Raw genomic sequence first — 20,829 nt, 5'->3', positions numbered from 1 at the left:
AATATTAAATTACAGTGGTATCATGTGGAATTTTAAAATAACAGTGGTACCAAATGAAAAAGCCAAAAATTCAATGGTACCAAATGAAATATCCCTAAATATGACTAGTTTTAATTAATAACTCACCACGTATCTTTTATTTTTATTTTTTTTTTAACTCACCATGTAAAAAGAAAAAGTGAAAAACCTATAATCGCTCGTCAAATAACTCTGAGCGATCCACGAACCCCCAAAATGAACCCACCACAATCATCACTTGTGGAGCGTGGCACAGCGTGGGTCATCTCCAGAAAGTGGAAATTGCCACTGTGTGAAGTGTGAAATTTGATTGACACGAAGTCGAGAAATTTCAAAATCGGGCTCTTTTCTCCTCCAGTCATGAGTCATCCCAAGAGTTTCTCACTTTGCTCCAATGGTGATTGGTGACAACTGACATGACATCCGCTGCAAAATGTCCAAACATTCATTTCCAATAATTTCGCTCATCTAATTACTCCCACCGCCCACCTACCTAGCACACGAGAAAAGTAGCAAATAAAGTGAAGTAATAAGCAATGACTACTATGCCTACAAAATGATATATGGTGCTCCCTCTTGGCTCTTTATAAATTATAGTTCTACTGCCTCTGCATGAACAGCTGTTAGTATTCTCTATTTTTACCTCTTTTAGTCTTATCTATATATATTTTTTGTATGCCCAGATGCTTAGATTAATTTTAATATGACTCATGTGCTTCTAGTTGCACTTTATATGTCAATTTATGGAAGGTGTCTTGTATTAGCTAATTTCCGTTATTTTTTGAATGAGCTTCTAAATGCAATTGTGTAAAAATATGATTTGATCCAAGGTCTTGATACCACGCTCTTACTCTCACACGACTTTACCTACTAAGTTAGATTACCCACTACTTTCGGATTATTTTGTTGCTGCTGTAGTTGCATTATAAAACTATAAACTCATTAGATTTAAACCAATTTATTTCAAAAAATAAAAAATGAAGAAAAGAATAATTGACGTTAACAAAAAGGTAATGGCACACATAGCTAGGTGGACTGATTTTTTCCATTTTGTTAAATAATTTCAAAGGCTGCAAATTCAATTATGGCATTTTGTTGATTGATGAGTGAAAGCTGTTGCTATATCTTTGCTTCAACAACCTTCTTTCCCTGAAGTGTATTTTATGACTCCTCCTTATGAGGAGTTTGTTGACTATCTTTAAAAGCTTCTAGTGAGGCATGCTGTAACATTCATATAAAAATCAGAGTTGTGAACTACCAAAAAGCTATAACAAAAACCTTTGCTTCTTGATTTTGTTCACCCAACATTATTGTGAGCGGTTCTTGACAACATCCAATCCCGGAATCCAGGTACACAGGATAGTGTGATCACTGTGCTAACCTTGGTGGCGACGCCGGAGTTTGAAATTGTACCAGTCGTTGCTAAATCGCTTCTAAGGTAGTGGTCATACCATGACGCAGCTAGGTTCGGGTTTTGTGAAATTGATATTGAACTCTATGTTTTTTGTGAATCTGATTATAGTGTATTGATTTTCCAACTTTATTAATTTCTTGAAGTCCACACTTTCCCTCACAAGAATTAATAGCAATATATTTTAAAGCCAATTACATTCATATTTTGATAGTACAGAAAACTCACAAAGTGGCCACCTTCAATTGTTACCTTAATGTATATTGGAAGCATTGTTACTTTACTGTGGGAAGGAGGAAAGTGACTAGTTTACTAATCTTAGTATCTATGTCCTTGTTTCCTAGTTGTTTTATAATCAAATTTCCCTGTTTCTACGTTTTCGTTTAGTGCAACATAGGTAGTCCAATTTGTTAGAGCCTTATTGGTGAGGAAAATTTGTGGCTGATGATCAGTAGATGTAACTTTATATTTGTGTTAGGCTCCGTTTGGTAGGGCGTAAAACATTTTCAGTGTAAATTGATTTTCATGGAAAACAATTTACAATGGAAAACACAATTTCAAATTAGTTTTCCGTTGTTTGGTTCGATGTAAAAAAAAAATGATGAAATGAAAGGAAAATGAAAGGGAAAGTAAGGAGAAGTGTACAAGAGAGATAAGGAAAATAGTTTTCCCTTCATTTTTGAAAGGAAAATGGTTTTCCATCATTGGGAGAGTAATTTTACCCCAAGGGAAAATGGTTTTACACTCTTTTGCCAACCAAACAATGTAAAAATGAAAATAAAGGAAAATAGTTTTCCGGGAAAACGTTTTACGCCCTACCAAACGGAGCCTTAATGTTTTTGTGGTCCATTCTTATAGGGTCTTAGTGGGCAACGTTTGTTTCCTAATCTCATAGAGCCTTATTGGTTGATGTCCAATTTAATGAGTTTTCTCATGGTATTGTAAAATGATATTTTTTTTTTTTTTTTTTTTTTTTTTTTTTGTGATACTATGCTTCATAGTGCTGCAATTAGCATTCCATTTAGTCCTTCCTGACTTGCATTGAGGAGTTCGATGACAATCCGTTACTTTGGTTGCAGCATACATTCTGGACCTCTTGTGGTAATTGGGACCAAACCAAAAGCAAATATATACAGCAGTAATGGTGGCAGTTCTCTGTAATAAGAGAGTGCTTGTTTGCGCGTTTCCTATTTTTAAGATATTGTTTGTGGTGATTGCATTATGCATTTGTTCTGGACCAATAAGTGCAATTTCAACACCCTTGAGGTTTAACAGAAAGGGGGAATTCAAGATTTTGCAAGTAGCAGACATGCACTATGCTGATGGAAAGACCACAGCCTGCATGGATGTGTTGCCTAATCAGGTTGACGGGTGCTCTGATCTCAACACTACTGCTTTTATCCAGCGTATGATTAAAGCTGAGAAGCCTGATCTTGTCGTCTTCACTGGTACTTCTTGCTCTTTGTGTCATTTTCTCTTTTGTTGGCCCTTCTTTCAACTTTTTGTGTTAGAAAATGTTTGAGAAGATCTCACTTTAATAAAATCTTAGCTTTTTTCTGATGTCACTGTTATAGGATATATATATATATATATATATATATATATATATATATATATATGTGCGTGTGTGTGTATATATATATTATGTGTGGTGTGTGTGTGTGTGTGTGTGTGTTTCGTGTGTGTGTGTGTGTGTGTGTGTGTGTGTGTGTGTGTGTGTGTGTGTGTTCGTGTGCGTGTGTGCGTGTGTGCGTGTGTGCGTGTGCGTGTGTGTGTGTGTGTGTATGTGCGTGTGTGTGTGTGTGTGTGTGTGTTTGTGTGTGTGTGTGTGTGATTAAGGCTCACATGAGAAAGACTGTTAAAATGTGGAGGATGAGAAAGATTATGGGCCCTTTCTGTGTTACTCAGACTCATCTAGAATTAATGGACTGGACTACAATTTCATAGCAGCAATAAGTAATTAATAATCTAGTGAGACTGAGACATTTGATTTAGTGTACTTTAATCCAGGGTCAGAGAATTTCCCATTAGCTCATTAGGGACTAACTATCTTGGAAAGTGGTGAGTTTTGCAATTTAATTTAGGTTCTAGTCTGTTCGAGAAGACAGCAGAGTTGCATTTGCTACTCTGAATCTTCTGATGCGGGGATAACTATTTGAATCTAGTGAAAGGGTTACCAACCTGTTGCTATGTTTATTGTACTCAGGGGATTATTTGATAAGTGAGATCAGTTGAAATTTTGGATTTGTCGTCCATTTGTTCTCAGCTGTCTCAGGATTTGGTTGTCTATCAGATGTTAGAGATTGCATGAAGCTATCAGAAAAAGAAATTAATCGTCGCCCTATATTAAATGGTGAGAGGTACATGTAATGAACCTGGTGTATGAGCCGTGTTTTTTTTTTTAAACGTAGTTCTGAAATTCAAAGCTCACTGACTAGGGAATGCTATTATTTATATATATTTTAGGTCTGTTCTATCCTTCCCATGTATGCAGCGGAGCTTTAGTGGCTAAAAAGGTTCCTTTGCTAGAATATACTCGAATGCAGAGAGAAATACAGAACTGCAGAAGCAGAGCAATTCAGAATATTCATCAAAATGAAGCTGAAGTAGAGAGAAAATTCTGAGAGAACAAATGCTACCAATTAAATTGATGGTTGAAATTCAATCTGTGGATTTAATGCTAGCAACAGTTGAAGTTTAAGAGGGAAATCATATCTGTTACTTGTCGGTAGATTGTCACCCTCTAGAATCATTTGACAATATAAGTTGACATAATGAATAGTGACGGTAATTAGGGACCTCTCGTAGAGGTCGTGAACAAGTCCATTGAAGGAAGCTAGTTTACTTGGCTGAACATGACAGCCGAGGAATGTAGAACCACAAACGGTTCATTTCTCTGTGCAGCTTAATTCCTATGTAGCGTGATGTTAGGTTTTTCAGAATACATTGTTCAATCTGGTGCAACTTAGAGTTTTAATCTTCTCCAATATATATATGTCGTAGTTACTAAGAGGATCTTTTTCATAATCAGATTTTAGTATGGAGGATTAGCCAAGCCTTTTAACTTCCCTTTTTGCTCTGAGACATTATATTCCCTCCTTGAAATATGTGAACTTCTATTTTCTTTGTAATTCTCTCATCTATGTACCTATTTGCTGAAGGTCATATCACCTTGTCTTTTAATCAGTTTTTGTAGAAAGCTTGTTGTATGAGCGGCGGAATATGACCATAATAAGTCAGTTCTCACCTCTCACAGTTTGGTCGGTGCATTGTAGACTTTGCTTATGCTCATGTCCGGCTTCTCTTTTTAACAAAATGATAAAGAAAATAATTTGGGTGTAATGGTGCACCTGTTTTTTTTTTTTTTTTTTTTATAGTTTGTCTGTTGCAACAGGTGACAACATTTTTGGCTTAGATGCTACTGATGCAGCTAAATCCTTGGATGCTGCATTTTCTCCAGCTGTGATGTCCAATATCCCTTGGGCTGCTGTTCTTGGAAACCATGATCAGGAATCCACTCTTTCAAGGGAAGGAGTCATGAAACATATAGTCAACATGAAGAATACCTTATCTCTTGTGAATCCTCCTGATGCTGGAATAATCGATGGATTTGGGAACTACAACTTGGAGGTGGCTGGAGTTAGTGGCTCACAATTCCATAACAAGTCAGTTCTAAATCTTTATTTCCTTGATAGTGGAGACTACTCGACAGTTCCGTTAATTCCTGGATATGGCTGGATAAAAGCCTCTCAACAGTCTTGGTTTCTACATACTTTTAGCAGATTAAAGGTACTATTTCTCTGTCTATGTCATAATTTGTTACGGATACAAAAATCCTTAGGTTTCAGATTTGATTTTTCATATGAAAAATATCATCTCTGGCATGTGGACTATTTGTTTCAAAAACCTAGGAAATACATATTCAGCTTGAATGACAATGAAAACAATTCCGTTGTAGAAAGCATACATGGACCACCCGAAGCCTCAAAAGGAATCTGCTCCTGGGCTTGTGTACTTCCACATTCCATTGCCTGAATACGCAAGTTTCGACGCAACAAACTTTACAGGTGTTAAGCAAGAAGGCATTTCCTCGCCTAGCACAAATTCAGGCTTCTTTACAGCCATGCTTGAAGCAGGGAATGTCAGAGCTGTCTTTACTGGTCATGATCACAAAAATGACTTCTGTGGTAAATTGTTGGATATAAATCTTTGCTACGCTGGTGGTTTTGGATACCATGCCTATGGGAAGGCTGGTTGGGCTAGAAGGGCAAGAGTGGTGGCGGTAAAATTGAAAAAGACTAGTAAAGCAGGCTGGGGAGCAGTCAAGTCTATTAAAACATGGAAGCGTCTTGATGATCAACACCTCACTGCTATTGATGCTCAGGTCCTCTAGAGCAAGAGCTAAGTTGGTAAGTGTCCTCAGACTTATGTAGTAGTCAAATCTGATTAATCTCATTGAGTCTGGTGGATCATGGTTAAACAAACTCATGTGAAACAAACAGGTATCAGAAAATTTTGTAGTATTAGGAGAGTAGTTCTCTGCTATGAATGATCAACACATGAAAAGTTGAGTACATGAACTTCGTCATACAATGCTCTTCACACTTCCCTTAATTTGTATCTCACAGTACTCTGGTGAGTTAGAAAAATCTTTCTCTATCCCTTCAGCCCTTTCTCCTCATCACTCTACAATGTGTTACTCTCGACCACACTTTCAATCTTTTAGTTCTACTTCTATTACCATTCTCTTCTATCTTAAGAAAATATAGTACCACATGCTATACGCCACATATGTTCTACCGTTAGTAAATAGTAATGGTGCCAAACTAAGAAAGACATTTTGGGATGGAAGGAGTAATATGTGTAGACTTAGATTCTCCATTGTTCCTTTCCCTGTTTTCATCAACAATAGTGATTATCCAGGTTAAATTGCACATCATATGTTGTTCTTGTCTTTCTATGTAACGGTATGTTTACCATTTCATGGAGTAATGCACACACGACCCTGAATAGGATCTGTTTGATAGGGTGTAACAACAACGTCCTTGAGTTGAGAAGTCATATGCACACATTATCTGTTGTTAGTCCTGTAGCATGTTCTATTGTTATTAGTATTGTAGCTTAGAATGCCATTATTATCAGAGTTTATGAATTTATAACCTTGTTATGAAGCCATGAAATCACATCGTCCCCTGTCCTATGGACTCCTATCCTAATCCTATGTCTCATTTTGCGCAAGTTACTAAATTAGTATAAAATTGTAGTAAGTTGGAGTAATATTTTTCTTCTGTGTATGGAATAACACGGTGAATGACGGGCTATTTCTGAATTTCTCATTTTCATTATTCTTTAATACTGTCTAAGGCTTCTTTGGTTGGATGGAAAGCATTTCAATAGAAAATGATTTTCTATGAAAAACTCTCTTGGGGATAAACACGATTGAAGTGATATGATATGTTGGAAGATCAAAATCTGAAAATTAGTGAAGCTTGTAATAATAACAGCTTAAACATAGATAGAAATGCTAGATCAATTACTGAAATGAATGATCTGATGTGTGGGTTATCTGTACAATTGTCCAAACTGATAGCTGATAGAATGGATCACCTGGGGTGAGAATCCACACTCCAAATGGCAGTGATAGGGGATCTCATAATCATTATCAGTATTCTACTAGATTAACTAAACTAGAATTTCCTAAATTTGATGAAACAAACCTTAAACCCTAATTGTATAAATGTTCTCAATTTTTTGAACTGGATAAGATAGATGATCCAAGAGAGTGAAAATAGCAGCCATACACTTGGAAGGGAAAGCTCTATTATGGCATCAGACTTATGTAAAGAGAGAAGGAGAGATTAACCCAATCTGGGATGACTATGTGAAGGATCTAACCATCAGGTTTGGAGAACCTTATGATGATCCAATGTATGAACTGAAGGCATTAAGGCAAACCAATTCAGTTCAGGACTATCATGATTGTTTTGATGCTATTGTCAGTAGACTAGAATTGACTGAAAAGGATTTGTTGATTTGTTGTATTGGGGGACTGGATGATGAAATCAAGATGGTGAGAATGTTCACTCCTCAAACCATACAACATGCTTTATGTTTGGCCAAACTGCAGGAATTAGCCAACAAATTCAGAAAAACTAAAACACGTAGCAAACAACCACCCCTGTTACCAACCCTTACCTACACCAAGCCTTTTCAGAACAATTACCACCACACAAATAACCAAAACACACCATATAACCCTCAATCCAAAAACCCTGAACACCTCAAATAACCAAACTAACCCTTCCCTAACCAATAAAAGAACTTATACCTCAGCGGAATTCAATGACAGAAGAGCTAAGGGTCTATGTTTTTGGTGTGATGAGAAGTATGAAAATGGCCACAGGTGCAAGGGTAGAAGACCTCAGTTGTACCATCTGGAGGTAGAGGAAGAAATAGAGGAGGAAGTAGGGGAAACTGAAGGAGAAATCATGGTAGAAGAGACGAGTACCTAGTGTGCACACTTGTCTGTACAAGCCATGGAGAGTATCACCTCTTTCCAAACCATGAGAGTTACAGGTTACCATGGAAAGAAACCCTTACACCTATTGCTTGATAGTGGCAGCACACATAATTTTAATGATGTGGGTGTAGCTCTCAAGTTGGATTGCAGGGTATAAACCCAATGTGGGTAAAGGTGGCTGGTGGTGGACAATTAACATGTGACTCTATGATTAAGGGGTTCGAATGGAGGATGCAGGGGCAAAGCTTTAGTGCTGATTTGTTGCTACTTCCACTTAGTGGGAGTGATATTGTACTAGGGGTTCAATGGTTCTCAACATTAGGTCCAATTTTGTGGGATTTCAACAACCTAACTGTTGAGTTTAAGCACCAGGGGAAGAAGGTGAGATTGAGGGGAGCTACAAACAAGGGATCGAAAGAAATCCAACCTGAAAAAATGTGCAAGCTGTTACAAAGCACAGAAGAACTTTCTATGATGCAAGTAGTTACACCATCATGGGAATGAACTCCCCAACTACAAGGAGTATAACTGGAGAATGATGAATTACATCCTTCCATCTGCTCTCTATTGAGTGAGTTTGAGGATCCTTTTGAGGAGCTTACTGGACTACCACCTCCTAGGCCTTGTTTTGATCACAAGATTCCTCTCAAAGAGGGGACAAATGCTATTAACCTCAGACCATATAGATACCCTACATCCCAGAAAGATGTAATTGAGGAACTAGTGCAAGAATTGATAGACCAGGGCATTATCAGGGACAACAACAGCCCTTTTGCAGCTCTAGTGGTCTTAGTGAAGAAGAAGGATGGAGGGTGGTGTATGTGTGTAGATTATAGAGCCTTGAATAAGGCTACTATAAAGGACAAATTTCCCATTCCTGTCATAGAGGAGTTGCTGGATGAGTTACAAGGCACACAATATTTTTCTAAGATTGATTTGAAGTCAGGGTACCATCAAATCAGAATGCATAATGACGATATTCACAAAACTGCATTCAAAACTCACATGGGCCATTATGAGTACTTAGTTATGCCTTTTGGGCTAACCAATGCTCCTTCAACCTTTCAGGCACTCATGAACTTTGTATTCAAATCCTTTCTTAGAAAGTTTGTACTTTCTTTTTTTGATGACAAATTAGTGTATAGTCCTACTTGGCAGGCACATGTAGGTCACTTACCCCAAGTTTTTGAAGCCATGAGGGAGCATTCTCTAAGAGCTAACAAGAAGAAGTGCACATTTGCTGCCATCCAGATCAATTACCTGGGTCACATTATTTCACAACAAGGTGTCACAACTGAACCTGACAAGATTCAAGCAGTGGTGGATTGGCTAATCCCCACCACCTTGAAGCAATTAAGAGGATTCCTTGGTCTTACTGGGTACTATAGGAGGTTTGTAGAAGGATATGGCAATATATATAGACCCTTGACTAATTTGCTCAAGAAAAATTCATTCCACTGGTCAGTAGAAGCAAAAAAAGCTTTCTACAAACTCAAGCAAAAGATGGTGACCCCACCAGTCTTAACACTACCTAACTTTCAACAATCTTTCCTTATTGAAATACATGCATCAGGAGGAGGTATTGGAGCTGTGTTAATGTAGGGAGGACACCCCATAGCCTACAGTAGCAAGGCTTTGTCTGAAAGGAATGTCAGCTTTCAGCTTATCAAAGAGAGCTTCTAGCTATTATACTTGCAGTTAAAAAATGGCATCACTATTTAATGTTGTAACCTTTTGTCATCAGAACAGACCAGCAAAGTTTGAGGTATTTGCTCGACCACAAACTAGCCACCCCCTTCCAACAAAAATGGCTCTCCAAGTTGGCAGGGTATGACTATGTAGTGGAGTATAAGTAATGGACAAAGAACAAAGCTGTTGTTGCTTTGTCGAAGATACCTTGTGGTGAGCTACATGTATTCCAACTTACTTGAGGAAATCAAGCTACATTGGCAAGTTGACCCTAACCTACTGAAGGTTATCCAAGACTTGCAAGCTGATCCTACATCTCACCCTCATTACCAGTGGACAAATGACCAATTGAGGAGAAAAGGAAGATTAGTCATTGGCAATGACCAGCAATTGAGGAACAAAATCTTACAGTGGTTGCATGAATCCACTGGGGGGGGGGGGATTCAAGGATACAGGCTACCCTTTAAAAAGTTCATAGTATGTTCTTTTGGGCAGTAATGAAACAAACTATCACTGAGTATATCCGGAATTGCACAGTTTGTCAAAGGTGCAAATATGATCACACTGCTTTTCCTGGCTTATTACAGCCATTAGCTGTGCCACAAGGCAACTGGGATGACATTACAATGGATTTTATTGAAAGACTTCCTGAATCAGGGAGCAAGGAAGTCATTGTAAAAGATGCCTTGAATTGTTGTGCTTAGAAGATGTTCGTCGAAATGCACAAGAGAAAAGTTGTGAGGGCGCGGGCTCGATCTCGCGGGCGAAGGAATTCGTCGATATGCAGCAGCCCGAAATCCCGCGGGCGCAGGGTCGACCTCGCGGGCGGGCAGAACTTTCGTGTGAATGGGGATGGCTGGCTGCGGGCGCAGGGTACACCCTGCGGGCGCGGGTCGGGCAGACGGGAAATAACGCGGAAACACGTTTTCTGTTGTGGGTATAAATAGGTTATTTATATCTTAGGGTTTTAAAACCACGAATTAGCCTATTTTCTCTCTGTAATATGGTTTTCCTCACATAATAAAATATTCTCCCTCTCTCTGCCGTGGATGTAGCCAAATTGGTGAACCACGTAAATCTGGTGTCTGTTTTTATCGCTTTTTGCATTCATAATTTGTTTCTCTCTCACGCCCGTTATAACAGTCATAATGGTGGTCATTTATCGTTTGAGCAAATATGCTCGTTTCATAACCCCTTCGCATCCCTTTACAGTTTCCAAGTTGTCCAAGTAGCTCAAGCCTTCATAGACTATGTCTATAAGTTACATGGTTTTCCTAAAACCATAATATCTGACAGAGATAAGATCTTCATTAGTAACTTCTGGAAAGAGTTCATGAGACTGCAAGGAGTCACCCATCTCCTCTCAACTGCTTATCATTCTCAGACAGAATCAGATGTATTGGAAAGATGTGTGGAGACCTACTTGAGGTGCATGACTAGTGAAATACCTCAAGAATGGGCTAAGTGGCTTTCCTTGGCTGAATTTTGGTATAACACTAGCTTCCATACTGCAATACTGAAGACTCCCTTTGAAATACTCTACAATCAACCTCCCCCAGTCCATAGGCCCTACCTTACTGAAGCAAGTAGACACAGTGGATAGAAGTCTGCAACACAAAGAACAAATGATACAATTGCTCAAAGAACACATGACCAGAGCTCAGAACAGAATGAAGCAACTGGCTGACTAGCAACAATTAATTCACCATTGGGGACTGGATTTATCTAAAACTGCAGCCTTACATGCAATTTTCAGTGGAGTTTAGACCCAATCATAAGCTTGCTGCTAGGTATTATGTCCCTTATATGGTGATTAAGAAGGTGGGACAAGTTGCTTACACATTGCAACTACCCCCTGACTCCAAGGTGCATCCCACATTACATGTCTCTCAACTTAAGAAACATTATGGAAAACCCCCCCCACCTCTAACAACTCCCTTCCTAAGGTCACACCTGATTATACTCCTAAATACCCTTTAACAGTCATTGATAAAAGAACGGTTAAAAACCATAACCATGCTGTTGTTCAATGGCTCATCCACTAGTCTCATACAGGAAACCAGGCCCTGAAAATGCTACATGGGAGGATGATGCTAAAATTGAAGAGCAATTTCCCACATTTGATCCTTGGGGTCAAGGATCATCTCAAGGAGGGAGTATTGATATGATCATCTACAATACCTACAATACAACTACTGGAGTCACCGAGGAGCTGCCAGCTGGGCACAAGGAAGGGGGGAAGAATATGGGAAAGAAGGGCATATCGTTAGAATTAGAGATGAGGTGGCATAAATAAGTCAGAAATATTGAGAGGTTGTTATGGATGTACGGATGTGATTACATCTCCACTTATACATATTTCCATTTCCTTTTATGTAATGCAAGAATATAGTATCCTACAACACTAAATATATGGTATGGATTCTCTATAATGAGATCATGAAATATATTACACAAAATTCCCTCTCAATAAATCTTATTCTTTCTTATTCTCTCTCTATGTGAAATCCACTGTTTCATTGATATTATCCTAGAGAATGCTCTTCCTTCTTGCTGATATTCTCAGGAATTATCCATCCAAACCTCCCATCTCATTAATAGGGATCAGGTTTGGGAAATTAAAATCAGTAACATATCATGAAGATCAGTTTTTCTTTGTTTGGTTTTTTGCATGAAAAGTGACAGAAAAGAGGAAGAATGTAAATGAAAGGGAGAGGATTGATGGGAAAAAGAGAAGGTAAGGAATAGGAAAAAAGTTGCATTCCTTCCTCTAAAAAGAAATCGGTTTTCCACCTAAGAATTATATTATTCCTTCATCCAGAAAATTACATTTTGCCCTTCACATACCCGTCGAAGGAAAATGGAAAAAATCACTTTTCTAGAAAAATATTTTCTCATCCAACCAATCACCCTCTGAATATGGGGTGTGATAGTAATGAAAATCAAAAATAAAAGTAAGGACACTTGCTTGTTTTTGGAGGTGCATTACTCTTGACCTGACATGGACATTTTGTGTGAAATGTACTCAATTCTATCATTCCGTTAGTGCTTAGGTGTGTATTGTTTGCTTCATTATGTCATCTACATTAACGATGAGTAGTAGGTCTAATTTATCTTTTGGATCCACATAGAGGAGGCCATAGGAAAAAGCATAGTGATGGTGCCTAATGAATATACCAAAGCTGGTGACACTTGATAATTAATACTAGGCTCCGAAGGCACGATTTACAAAATCAACTAGTATTTTGGTCCGGGCTATACGGTTAGCTACAATTATCAAATATAAATTTTTTCGTAAATTTTATAATTGATTATGTTAGCTTTTCATAATATTTTGTCGAGTGCGGAATTGAAAAATGGACGTTATGACATGATAAGTTTATAAAAAATTTCTAAGGAATTGAGGATAAAAATAACAATTTTCGTGGAATTTGGGTAAGAGAATGTTATTACTTAATAAAAAAGGTTAAAGATCAAAAAGTTTGTCTGCATCTTTTTATGATTACATATCATTATAAAGTTTTATTATGTTTTACTTTGAAACATTAAAGCATTGAAATTGTAATGAGTTAGTGGTTGAACTCTCACATTACATTTCAAAGGTCATGTGTTCGAGTCCTAGTAAGTACACATTGCTAATATTTTTTTATTGAGATTATAAACATGTGTATGAGAAGCTTGAGAAGAGTGCCACGTGGCACCGTTCCTTTGATAGGAACGCTTTTATTGAAATTATAAACATGTGTATGAGAAGCTTGAATTGAGAAGAGTGCCACGTGGCACCGTTCCTTTGATTGGAATGCCTTTTGATATATTTGTATAGATATGTTAGCGAATTTTGTTCTAAATTTTAATATAGTGCTAAGAAAAAGAGGCTTTATTAACTTTTCCCACTATACGCAAATAGTGGTCGTGTGATTATTTAATTAGATATAACTTTTCCCCTCTCTCATTCTTTCTAAACCCTAGCCTTCTTTACCCCTTCTTCTTTAGTTAGTGGTTGTCATGAATGATTTCATTCATGATAAGTCCCTTTTTCCCTTTTATTTTCAGTTTTTAGTTCATTTTCTTGTTTTGCTGAATAAAATAATATCTCTTTATGAGATTTTTTCAAACCCTATTATGGAGTTTTTAGTCTCCATTGTGGAGATCTCTTTGTCCCCCTATGCGAGTCGTGAATATATTCTTTTTGTTTTTAGGTAATGAGAGATTGTTTTCATTGGTTGAAAATTGAGACTCAATATGAAGGTATTGGAATTTCGAATGTGATTAGCATGACTCGATCAAGAATGCTCTTTTCAAACTATGTCAGAATGATAGAGTTCCTCATTAATAGCTGCTTGATTCAGCAAATACAAGGGGTTGTAACGTATTGCTCAATCTGGTTCATTGTAGTTTTTTCGAAGACGAAATTGATTTAACCTTTTTTAATTGTATCTTGTTTTTTTTAATATCTATTGTAGATGTAATTTGACCTTCAATTAATGAAATTTCTCTTTAAGAAAAATATAACAATGTTAGTATAACTCTTTTAGGTATTGTATCTATGGGTCTCATGTCATATTTTCTTTTATAAAGATATCCCTCTTTATTTTTTTATCTTTCTCACTTGAAATTTTGGCACTATTCATATTTAGATATAATCTTTTCAATTTTTTTTTTCAATTTACAAGAAAAAATATTGTCATGTGAGGTCTTTGTTTGATTCGTCTTAATCAGTACATTATTAATGTAGATATACATATATACATATATATACATACATATATATACATATATTGATCAGGAAGTAAAAACAAGCATTGAGGACAAAGAACTGATACTAAGTCGTCAAGAAGTGCGTGGCATAAAGGATTTAACAATCCATGGCTTAGGGTTGGCGCAGGGACATTATTGCATAGCTAGGGTGTAGATAGTTTTAATGTTTTATAAGATATACATGCTGTTCATGTTATCTTTAGGCGCATGAGTAATAATAATTAAAGTAGGATAAGTTTTGTTTTACTAGTAGATAAACATAGCTAATCCTAGTTGGATTAGCATAAGTTGTACCCTATATAAGGGACACATTATTATTAATAATAAGTAGATTAATATTAGTTTTCAATACAATTATTCACACGGCATTGTGAGTTTATGCAATCCTTGAGTGTTGTAGTTTCAATACTCATCTCTCTAGTTTATGTTTTGTGATTGAGTGTTGTCATAAAACCATAAACACTTTTAGCCTTAAGTTGTCGAGTATTCCAACTTAACCTAAATCATACGAGATTTCTAACTTGTGAGTGTTCCAAGTTACCAATTTCACCTATCCCTAACTGAGTCCTTACACAATCAGATTAAGTTATATATCAAGTGGTATCAAGAGCTCTAGGTTTGTTCGACAATCATGGGAGACAACGACACAAATAATTAGATTATTCAACGGGATCCATTGATTGAAGCCTTAGCGCAACAAACAACAGCACTACAGGAGATGGTCACACAACTAACCCTCAAGGTTATCAACCACGAATCCAGGAATAACAAGAACGACAAAGCAGATGATGATCGTGGGCTAAAATTCAAAGTAAGTGATTATGATGGCCAAGGTGAACCCGAAAACTATCTTGATTGGGAATTGGCATTAGAAAGATTGTTCGAGTACAAGGGGACCAACGACGAAAAACAATTCAAGATTGCAGTGGCCAAATTAACAAAATACGCAGCCTTATGGTACGCAAACTTAAAGAAACAACGCAGTAGGGGAGGCAAGAAAAAGATCGAAACTTGGGAGAAACTAAAGAAAGTATTAAGGCAAAGGTTCGTCCCTAATAATTATCAGCAATCTTTATATGTGAAGCTAGCAACGTTGAAGCAGGGCACGAGGACCATTGCGCAATACGTGGAGGAATTCGAGAAACCGACGATCATGTGTGATATTGAGGAGAGGGAGGAGCAAACCGTGGCTCGATTCCTAGGTGGATTAAATTACGAAATCCGTGACAAGGTAGAACTGCAACCAACTCTATCTTTTCACGAACTATGTAAGCTCGCAACGATGGTAGAATCATTGGGAAAAAGGACACCAAACAAGGCCTTTTCGAAGACCTTTTCTACACCATTGAAGCAAACACCACTACCCATGGCCTCAGGTACGAGCAAGAACGATGACAAGATGCCTTCCAACATGGAGAAAGATAAAGGGAAGAAGGAAGCCACCTTCGATGATGGCACGCCCAAGATACAGTGCTTTAAATGCAAGGGTTATGGCCACTACAAAAGAGAGTGCCTAACGTCTCGGGTTTTGTCATTAAGGGATGTGTGCGAGATAGAAAATTTTCAGAACGATCGCAAGAGTGAAGTAGACAGTGACCAAGAATGTAGGCCTGAGAGCAGTGACGAGGAAGAGGAGGAACAAAACAACTTGGTCTTAAGAAGGGTGTTGCATTCAAAATCTGTGGATGAGACGCAACGAGAAAATATTTTCCACACTCGATGCAAGGTGAATGATTCAACTTGTAAACTGATAGTCGATGGGGGGAGTTGCGCTAATGTAGTAGCTGTAGGTCTAGTTGTTAAACTACAACTATCGACTACAAGGCACCCTAAACCCTACAAACTTAAGTGGCTGGACGAGGATAACGAAGTTTCGGTGAGGAAACAGACATTAATCAACTTTGCAATTGGTAAATACCGAGACGAGGTTTTATGTGACATCGTACCTATGGACGCTTGTGATATATTGCTTGGCAGACCGTGGCAATTTGACAGGAAGACCATTCATGATGGCGAGGCTAACACCTACAAGGTCACACAAGATGGAAAGACTAGGGTTTTGCTTCCATTAAACCCCAGTGACATCAAGGCCACGAAAAGGAGTACCCCTAAGGAAGGTAAACGAGTGATGTATGTTAACAGGAAAAAATTTGAGAAGGAATTCCATCATCATCAGCTGGCATATGTTATCGTGGCTAAGGAAATAAGGCCATTTACTGACGTTGAGAATCGCAAGTTAAAGGAATTATTACACGAGTTTGAGGATGTTTTCCCCGACGATTTGCCTCAGGGATTACCACCAGTCAGGGGGATTGAACATCAAATTGATTTGATACCTGGAGCACCAATACCCAACAAACCCCCCATACAGATGCAATCATGAAGAGACAAAGGAGATGCAGAAACAGATTGATGAATTAATGGAGAGAGGTTACGTTCGGGAAAGTATGAGCCCATGTGCAGTACCTACACTATTGGTACCAAAGAAACACGGGACATGGCGCATGTGTATTGATAGCCGAGCCGTCAACAATATCACTATCAAGTACAGGTTTCCTATCCCACGTTTGGATGACTTATTAGACGAACTAAGTGGTGCCAAACTATTTTCGAAAATTGATCTCCGAAGTGGATACCATCAGATTCGCATGAGAGAAGGTGATGAATGGAAGACCGCCTTCAAAATAAAGCATGGCTTGTACGAGTGGTTGGTGATGCGGTTTGGATTGACGAATGCCCCCAGTACCTTTATGAGATTGATGAACGAAGTATTTCGTCCTTTCATTGGCAAGTTTGTGGTCGTTTACTTGGACGATATTTTGGTGTACAGTGCAGGCGAGGACGAACACCTAGGACATGTACGCCAAGTATTTGAGGCACTCCAGAAACAAAAACTTTATGCCAAGTTAAAGAAGTGTGATTTTATGCAGCAAGAAATCAGATTCCTAGGCTACATTGTTACGCATGAGGGTATAAAGTTGGATCCAAAGAAGGTAGAGGCAATTGCTTCATGGCCAGTACCAACCACAGTTACGCAAGTACGATCTTTTCATGGGTTGGCGTCATTTTATAGGCGTTTCATAAAAAATTTCAGCACCATTATGAGTCCTATCACGGAGTGCACCAAGCACGGGAAATTCATGTGGACGCAACAAGCACAAAAGGTTTTCGAATTGATGAAGGAGAAGATGTGCAATACTCCCATATTAGCATTGCCAGACTTCACGAAGCCTTTTGAAGTCGAATGTGACGCGAGTGGAACGGGGATTGGCGCGGTTCTGACGCAAGGAGGTAAGCCAATATCTTATTTCAGTGAAAATTTGAATAGTGGCAAGTTGAACTATTCGACGTACGACAAGGAATTTTATGCCATGGTTCGTGCATTAGACCATTAGAGCCACTACCTCAAGCCTCAAGCTTTCGTTCTACATTCAGACCATGATTCATTGCGGCACATTAATAGTCAACAAAAATTAAACGCAAGGCATGCAAAGTGGGTTGAATTCCTACAATCATTCAACTTCGTCGCAAAATACAAAGCAGGTAAGACTAATGTGGTTGCGGATGCACTTTCAAGGAAACATAACTTAATAGCCATGGTGGATTCGAGAGTCCTGGGTTTCGAAATTATAAAGGAATACTATGAAGGGGACTCGGATTTCAACACGATTTACAATGAATGCAAACATAATATTGCCAATCAGTTCAATCTAGTCGACGGATTTTTATTCAAGGGCAACAAATTATGTATTCCTAAATGCGCCGTCCGAGAACTATTAATTCGTGAAGCACATGGAGGAGGATTAGCAGGGAATTTTGGTATCAATAAAACTATTGATTTATTGCATGAACACTTCTGTTGGCCAAAAATGTATGGTGATGTACGAGCCGTCTTAGCATGGTGTGGAACTTGTCAGCGAGCCAAGAGTACTTTTCACAAGGGTCTTTACACCCCACTTCCAGTGCCAGAACGCCCTTGGGAAGACGTCAGTATGGATTTTATTGTGGCTTTACCTAGAACACAAAGGGGTAAGGACTCGATCATGGTTGTAGTTGATCGCTTTTCAAAAATGGCACACTTTGTGGCCTGTCACAAGACCGAGGATGCAATGGGGGTAGCCAATATTTATTTCAGAGAAATTGTTCGTTTGCATGGAGTTCCCAAAACTATTGTTTCTGATCGTGACAGTAAGTTTCTCAGTTACTTTTGGAAAGGTTTATGGAAATTGGCCGGCACCAAACTTTTGTTTAGTACATCACACCACCCTCAAACTGACGGGCAAACAGAGGTCACAAACAGGACAATTGGATCTTTACTTCGAGGACTGGTGAGCAAGACAGGTAAAGATTGGGATGTTAAGCTATGCCATGCCGAATTTGCTTATAACAGGACACCTACATACGCAACTCAGCATTCTCCCTTTGAGATCGTATATGGTGTTAACCCATATGTACCTATTGACTTAATCGAATTACCCAAAACCGAGTATGTCCATGATGATGCTAGGAAACATGCTGAAACTATGGTGAAGCTCCATAAACAACTGAAGGAACGCATTGAGAAAGTGAACAATATGTATAAACAGCACGCCAATAAGGGTAGGAAACCACGAGTATTCGCAAAGGGTGATTTGGTTTGGATTCATCTACGCAAAGAATGTTTTCTAGGTAAACGTAAACATAAGCTTATGCCCCGGGCTGAAGGACCTTTTCGAGTTATAGATAGAATCGGAGACAATGCATATAAACTCGACATAGGAAATGAATATGGCGTAGCTAGCACTTTCAACGTGGGGGATTTAAGTCCTTACTTGGATGGCACAGAAATACAAGAATTGAGGTCAATTCCTTTTGAAGAAGGGGAGGATGATCAGGAAGTAAATACAAGCATTGAGGAAAAAGAACTGATACTAAGTCATCAAGAAGTGCGTGACATAAATGATTTAACAATCCATGGCTTAGGGTTGGCGCAAGGACATTGTTGCATAGCTAGGGTGTAGATAGTTTTAATGTTTTACAAGATAAACATGTTGTTCATGTTATCTTTAGGCGCATGAGTAATAATAATTAAAGTAGGATAAGTTTTGTTTTACTAGTAGATAAACATAGCTAATTCTAGTTGGATTAGCATAAGTTGTACCCTATATAAGGGACACATTATTATCAATAATAAGTAGATTAATATTAGTTTTCAATACAATTATTCACATGGCATTGTGAGTTTATGCAATCCTTGAGTGTTGTAGTTTCAATACTCATCCCTCTAGTTTATGTTTTGTGATTGAGTGTTCTCATAAAACCATAAACACTTTTAGCCTTAAGTTGTCGAGTATTCCAACTTAACCTAAATCATACGAGATTTGTAACTTGTGAGTGTTCCAAGTAACCAATTTCACCTATCCCTAACTTAGTCCTTACGCAATCAGATTAATTTATATATCATATATATACCAAAAACACCCCACAAAACCTTTGTTTTTTTTTTTCGCAACCCACCACACTCTCCCTCTGTTTTGGGTTAGCCACCACGCACCACCCTTGCAGCGCCGCTGCACTGCCGCCCTACTCGCACCACCACGCCATCTCCTGCCGAACCCACGACGTAACCCGCGCCCGCTAAACCCACATCGCAGCCCAACCGAAGTCTCCTCACTCGCCCTCTTTCTCTCTCTCGCGCCCCACCTCTTCCCTGTCTTGCACAACAGCCACTGCTGCATCGGACCACCGTGGTCGACGAACTCCGACGAACACCAATGAACCAACATCGTACCGCCTCGCGGTCGGCGCCCCGACCCCACTGCCAGCCAATCTCCCTCCTCTGCCTTATTTTCGTGCCGCTCAATTGAGCAGAGGTATCAAATACTTCTCCAACTTTGTTTTCATTTGTTTAAATGAGTTAAGCCCAAATAGATTAGGCCATGTTACTCACTCAACTTATTGGGCCAACAAGCTGATTTTTAATTTCAATTAAACTAAACATATATTAAGAAAGATGGTTGGACTAATATTGTAATAAAAACGAAACTGACTTTTAGGCTAAACTAATTAATAATCACTAATTCTTGTAATTTGAAATTTGAGTATAATATCTAGTTATCTTAATGTAAAATTACTCTCTAGTTTATATTACAAATATTCAAGTCTTAATTATTATTATGTTTGAGCAAATTAATATTATGTTAGCAATCACTTTAGTTTAGTATTAATTATGTATAAATTATAATATGAGTTGAATAAAGTGATTATTAGTAATAATAGTACCACTCAAGTTTCTAGTGAATGAATTATTAGAAAGAATAACAATTAAAGTATAATAACACAGTAGAAAGTACTTATATAGTTTAGATTACAAGAATGAAATAGTTATAGTATATTGATTACGAAATTAGTATGAATCATGAACCACAAGACTAATGGTCACTGTTTTAAATTA

At 38.1% G+C, this 20,829-nt stretch overlaps 1 protein-coding gene and 1 pseudogene across 7 annotated transcripts in view; both read left to right on the top strand.

Annotated features, from left to right (window-relative positions):
• Positions 1-678: 678 nt before the first annotated feature.
• The window catches only part of LOC104887216 (probable inactive purple acid phosphatase 29), a 21,476-nt gene continuing 1,325 nt past the window's right edge, over positions 679-20,829 (top strand). For 2 of the 7 annotated variants that reach the window (XR_007271038.2, XM_048638611.2), the window contains exons 1-4: positions 679-1,456; positions 2,509-2,877; positions 4,824-5,218; positions 5,388-5,838. Coding sequence is in view for 6 of the 7 variants with exons in the window: in XM_048638611.2 (XP_048494568.1) it covers positions 2,571-2,877; positions 4,824-5,218; positions 5,388-5,822 (1,137 nt within the window). In the remaining variant the exon portion in view is untranslated. Of the gene's footprint in view, positions 1,457-2,508; positions 2,878-4,823; positions 5,219-5,387; positions 5,839-10,850; positions 12,139-13,837; positions 14,238-14,373; positions 14,751-20,829 lie in introns of those variants that run through there. The other 5 variants (XM_048638613.2, XM_048638615.2, XM_048638612.2 and 2 more) reach the window with 5 other exon arrangements.
• Positions 14,871-17,811, top strand: LOC104887215 (uncharacterized; annotated as a pseudogene).

The sequence above is a fragment of the Beta vulgaris genome, chromosome 2 (genome assembly GCF_026745355.1).
Source record: "Beta vulgaris subsp. vulgaris cultivar EL10 chromosome 2, EL10.2, whole genome shotgun sequence".
Taxonomy (NCBI): Eukaryota; Viridiplantae; Streptophyta; class Magnoliopsida; order Caryophyllales; family Amaranthaceae; genus Beta; species Beta vulgaris.
This window is presented reverse-complemented; position numbering and strand designations above follow the sequence as displayed.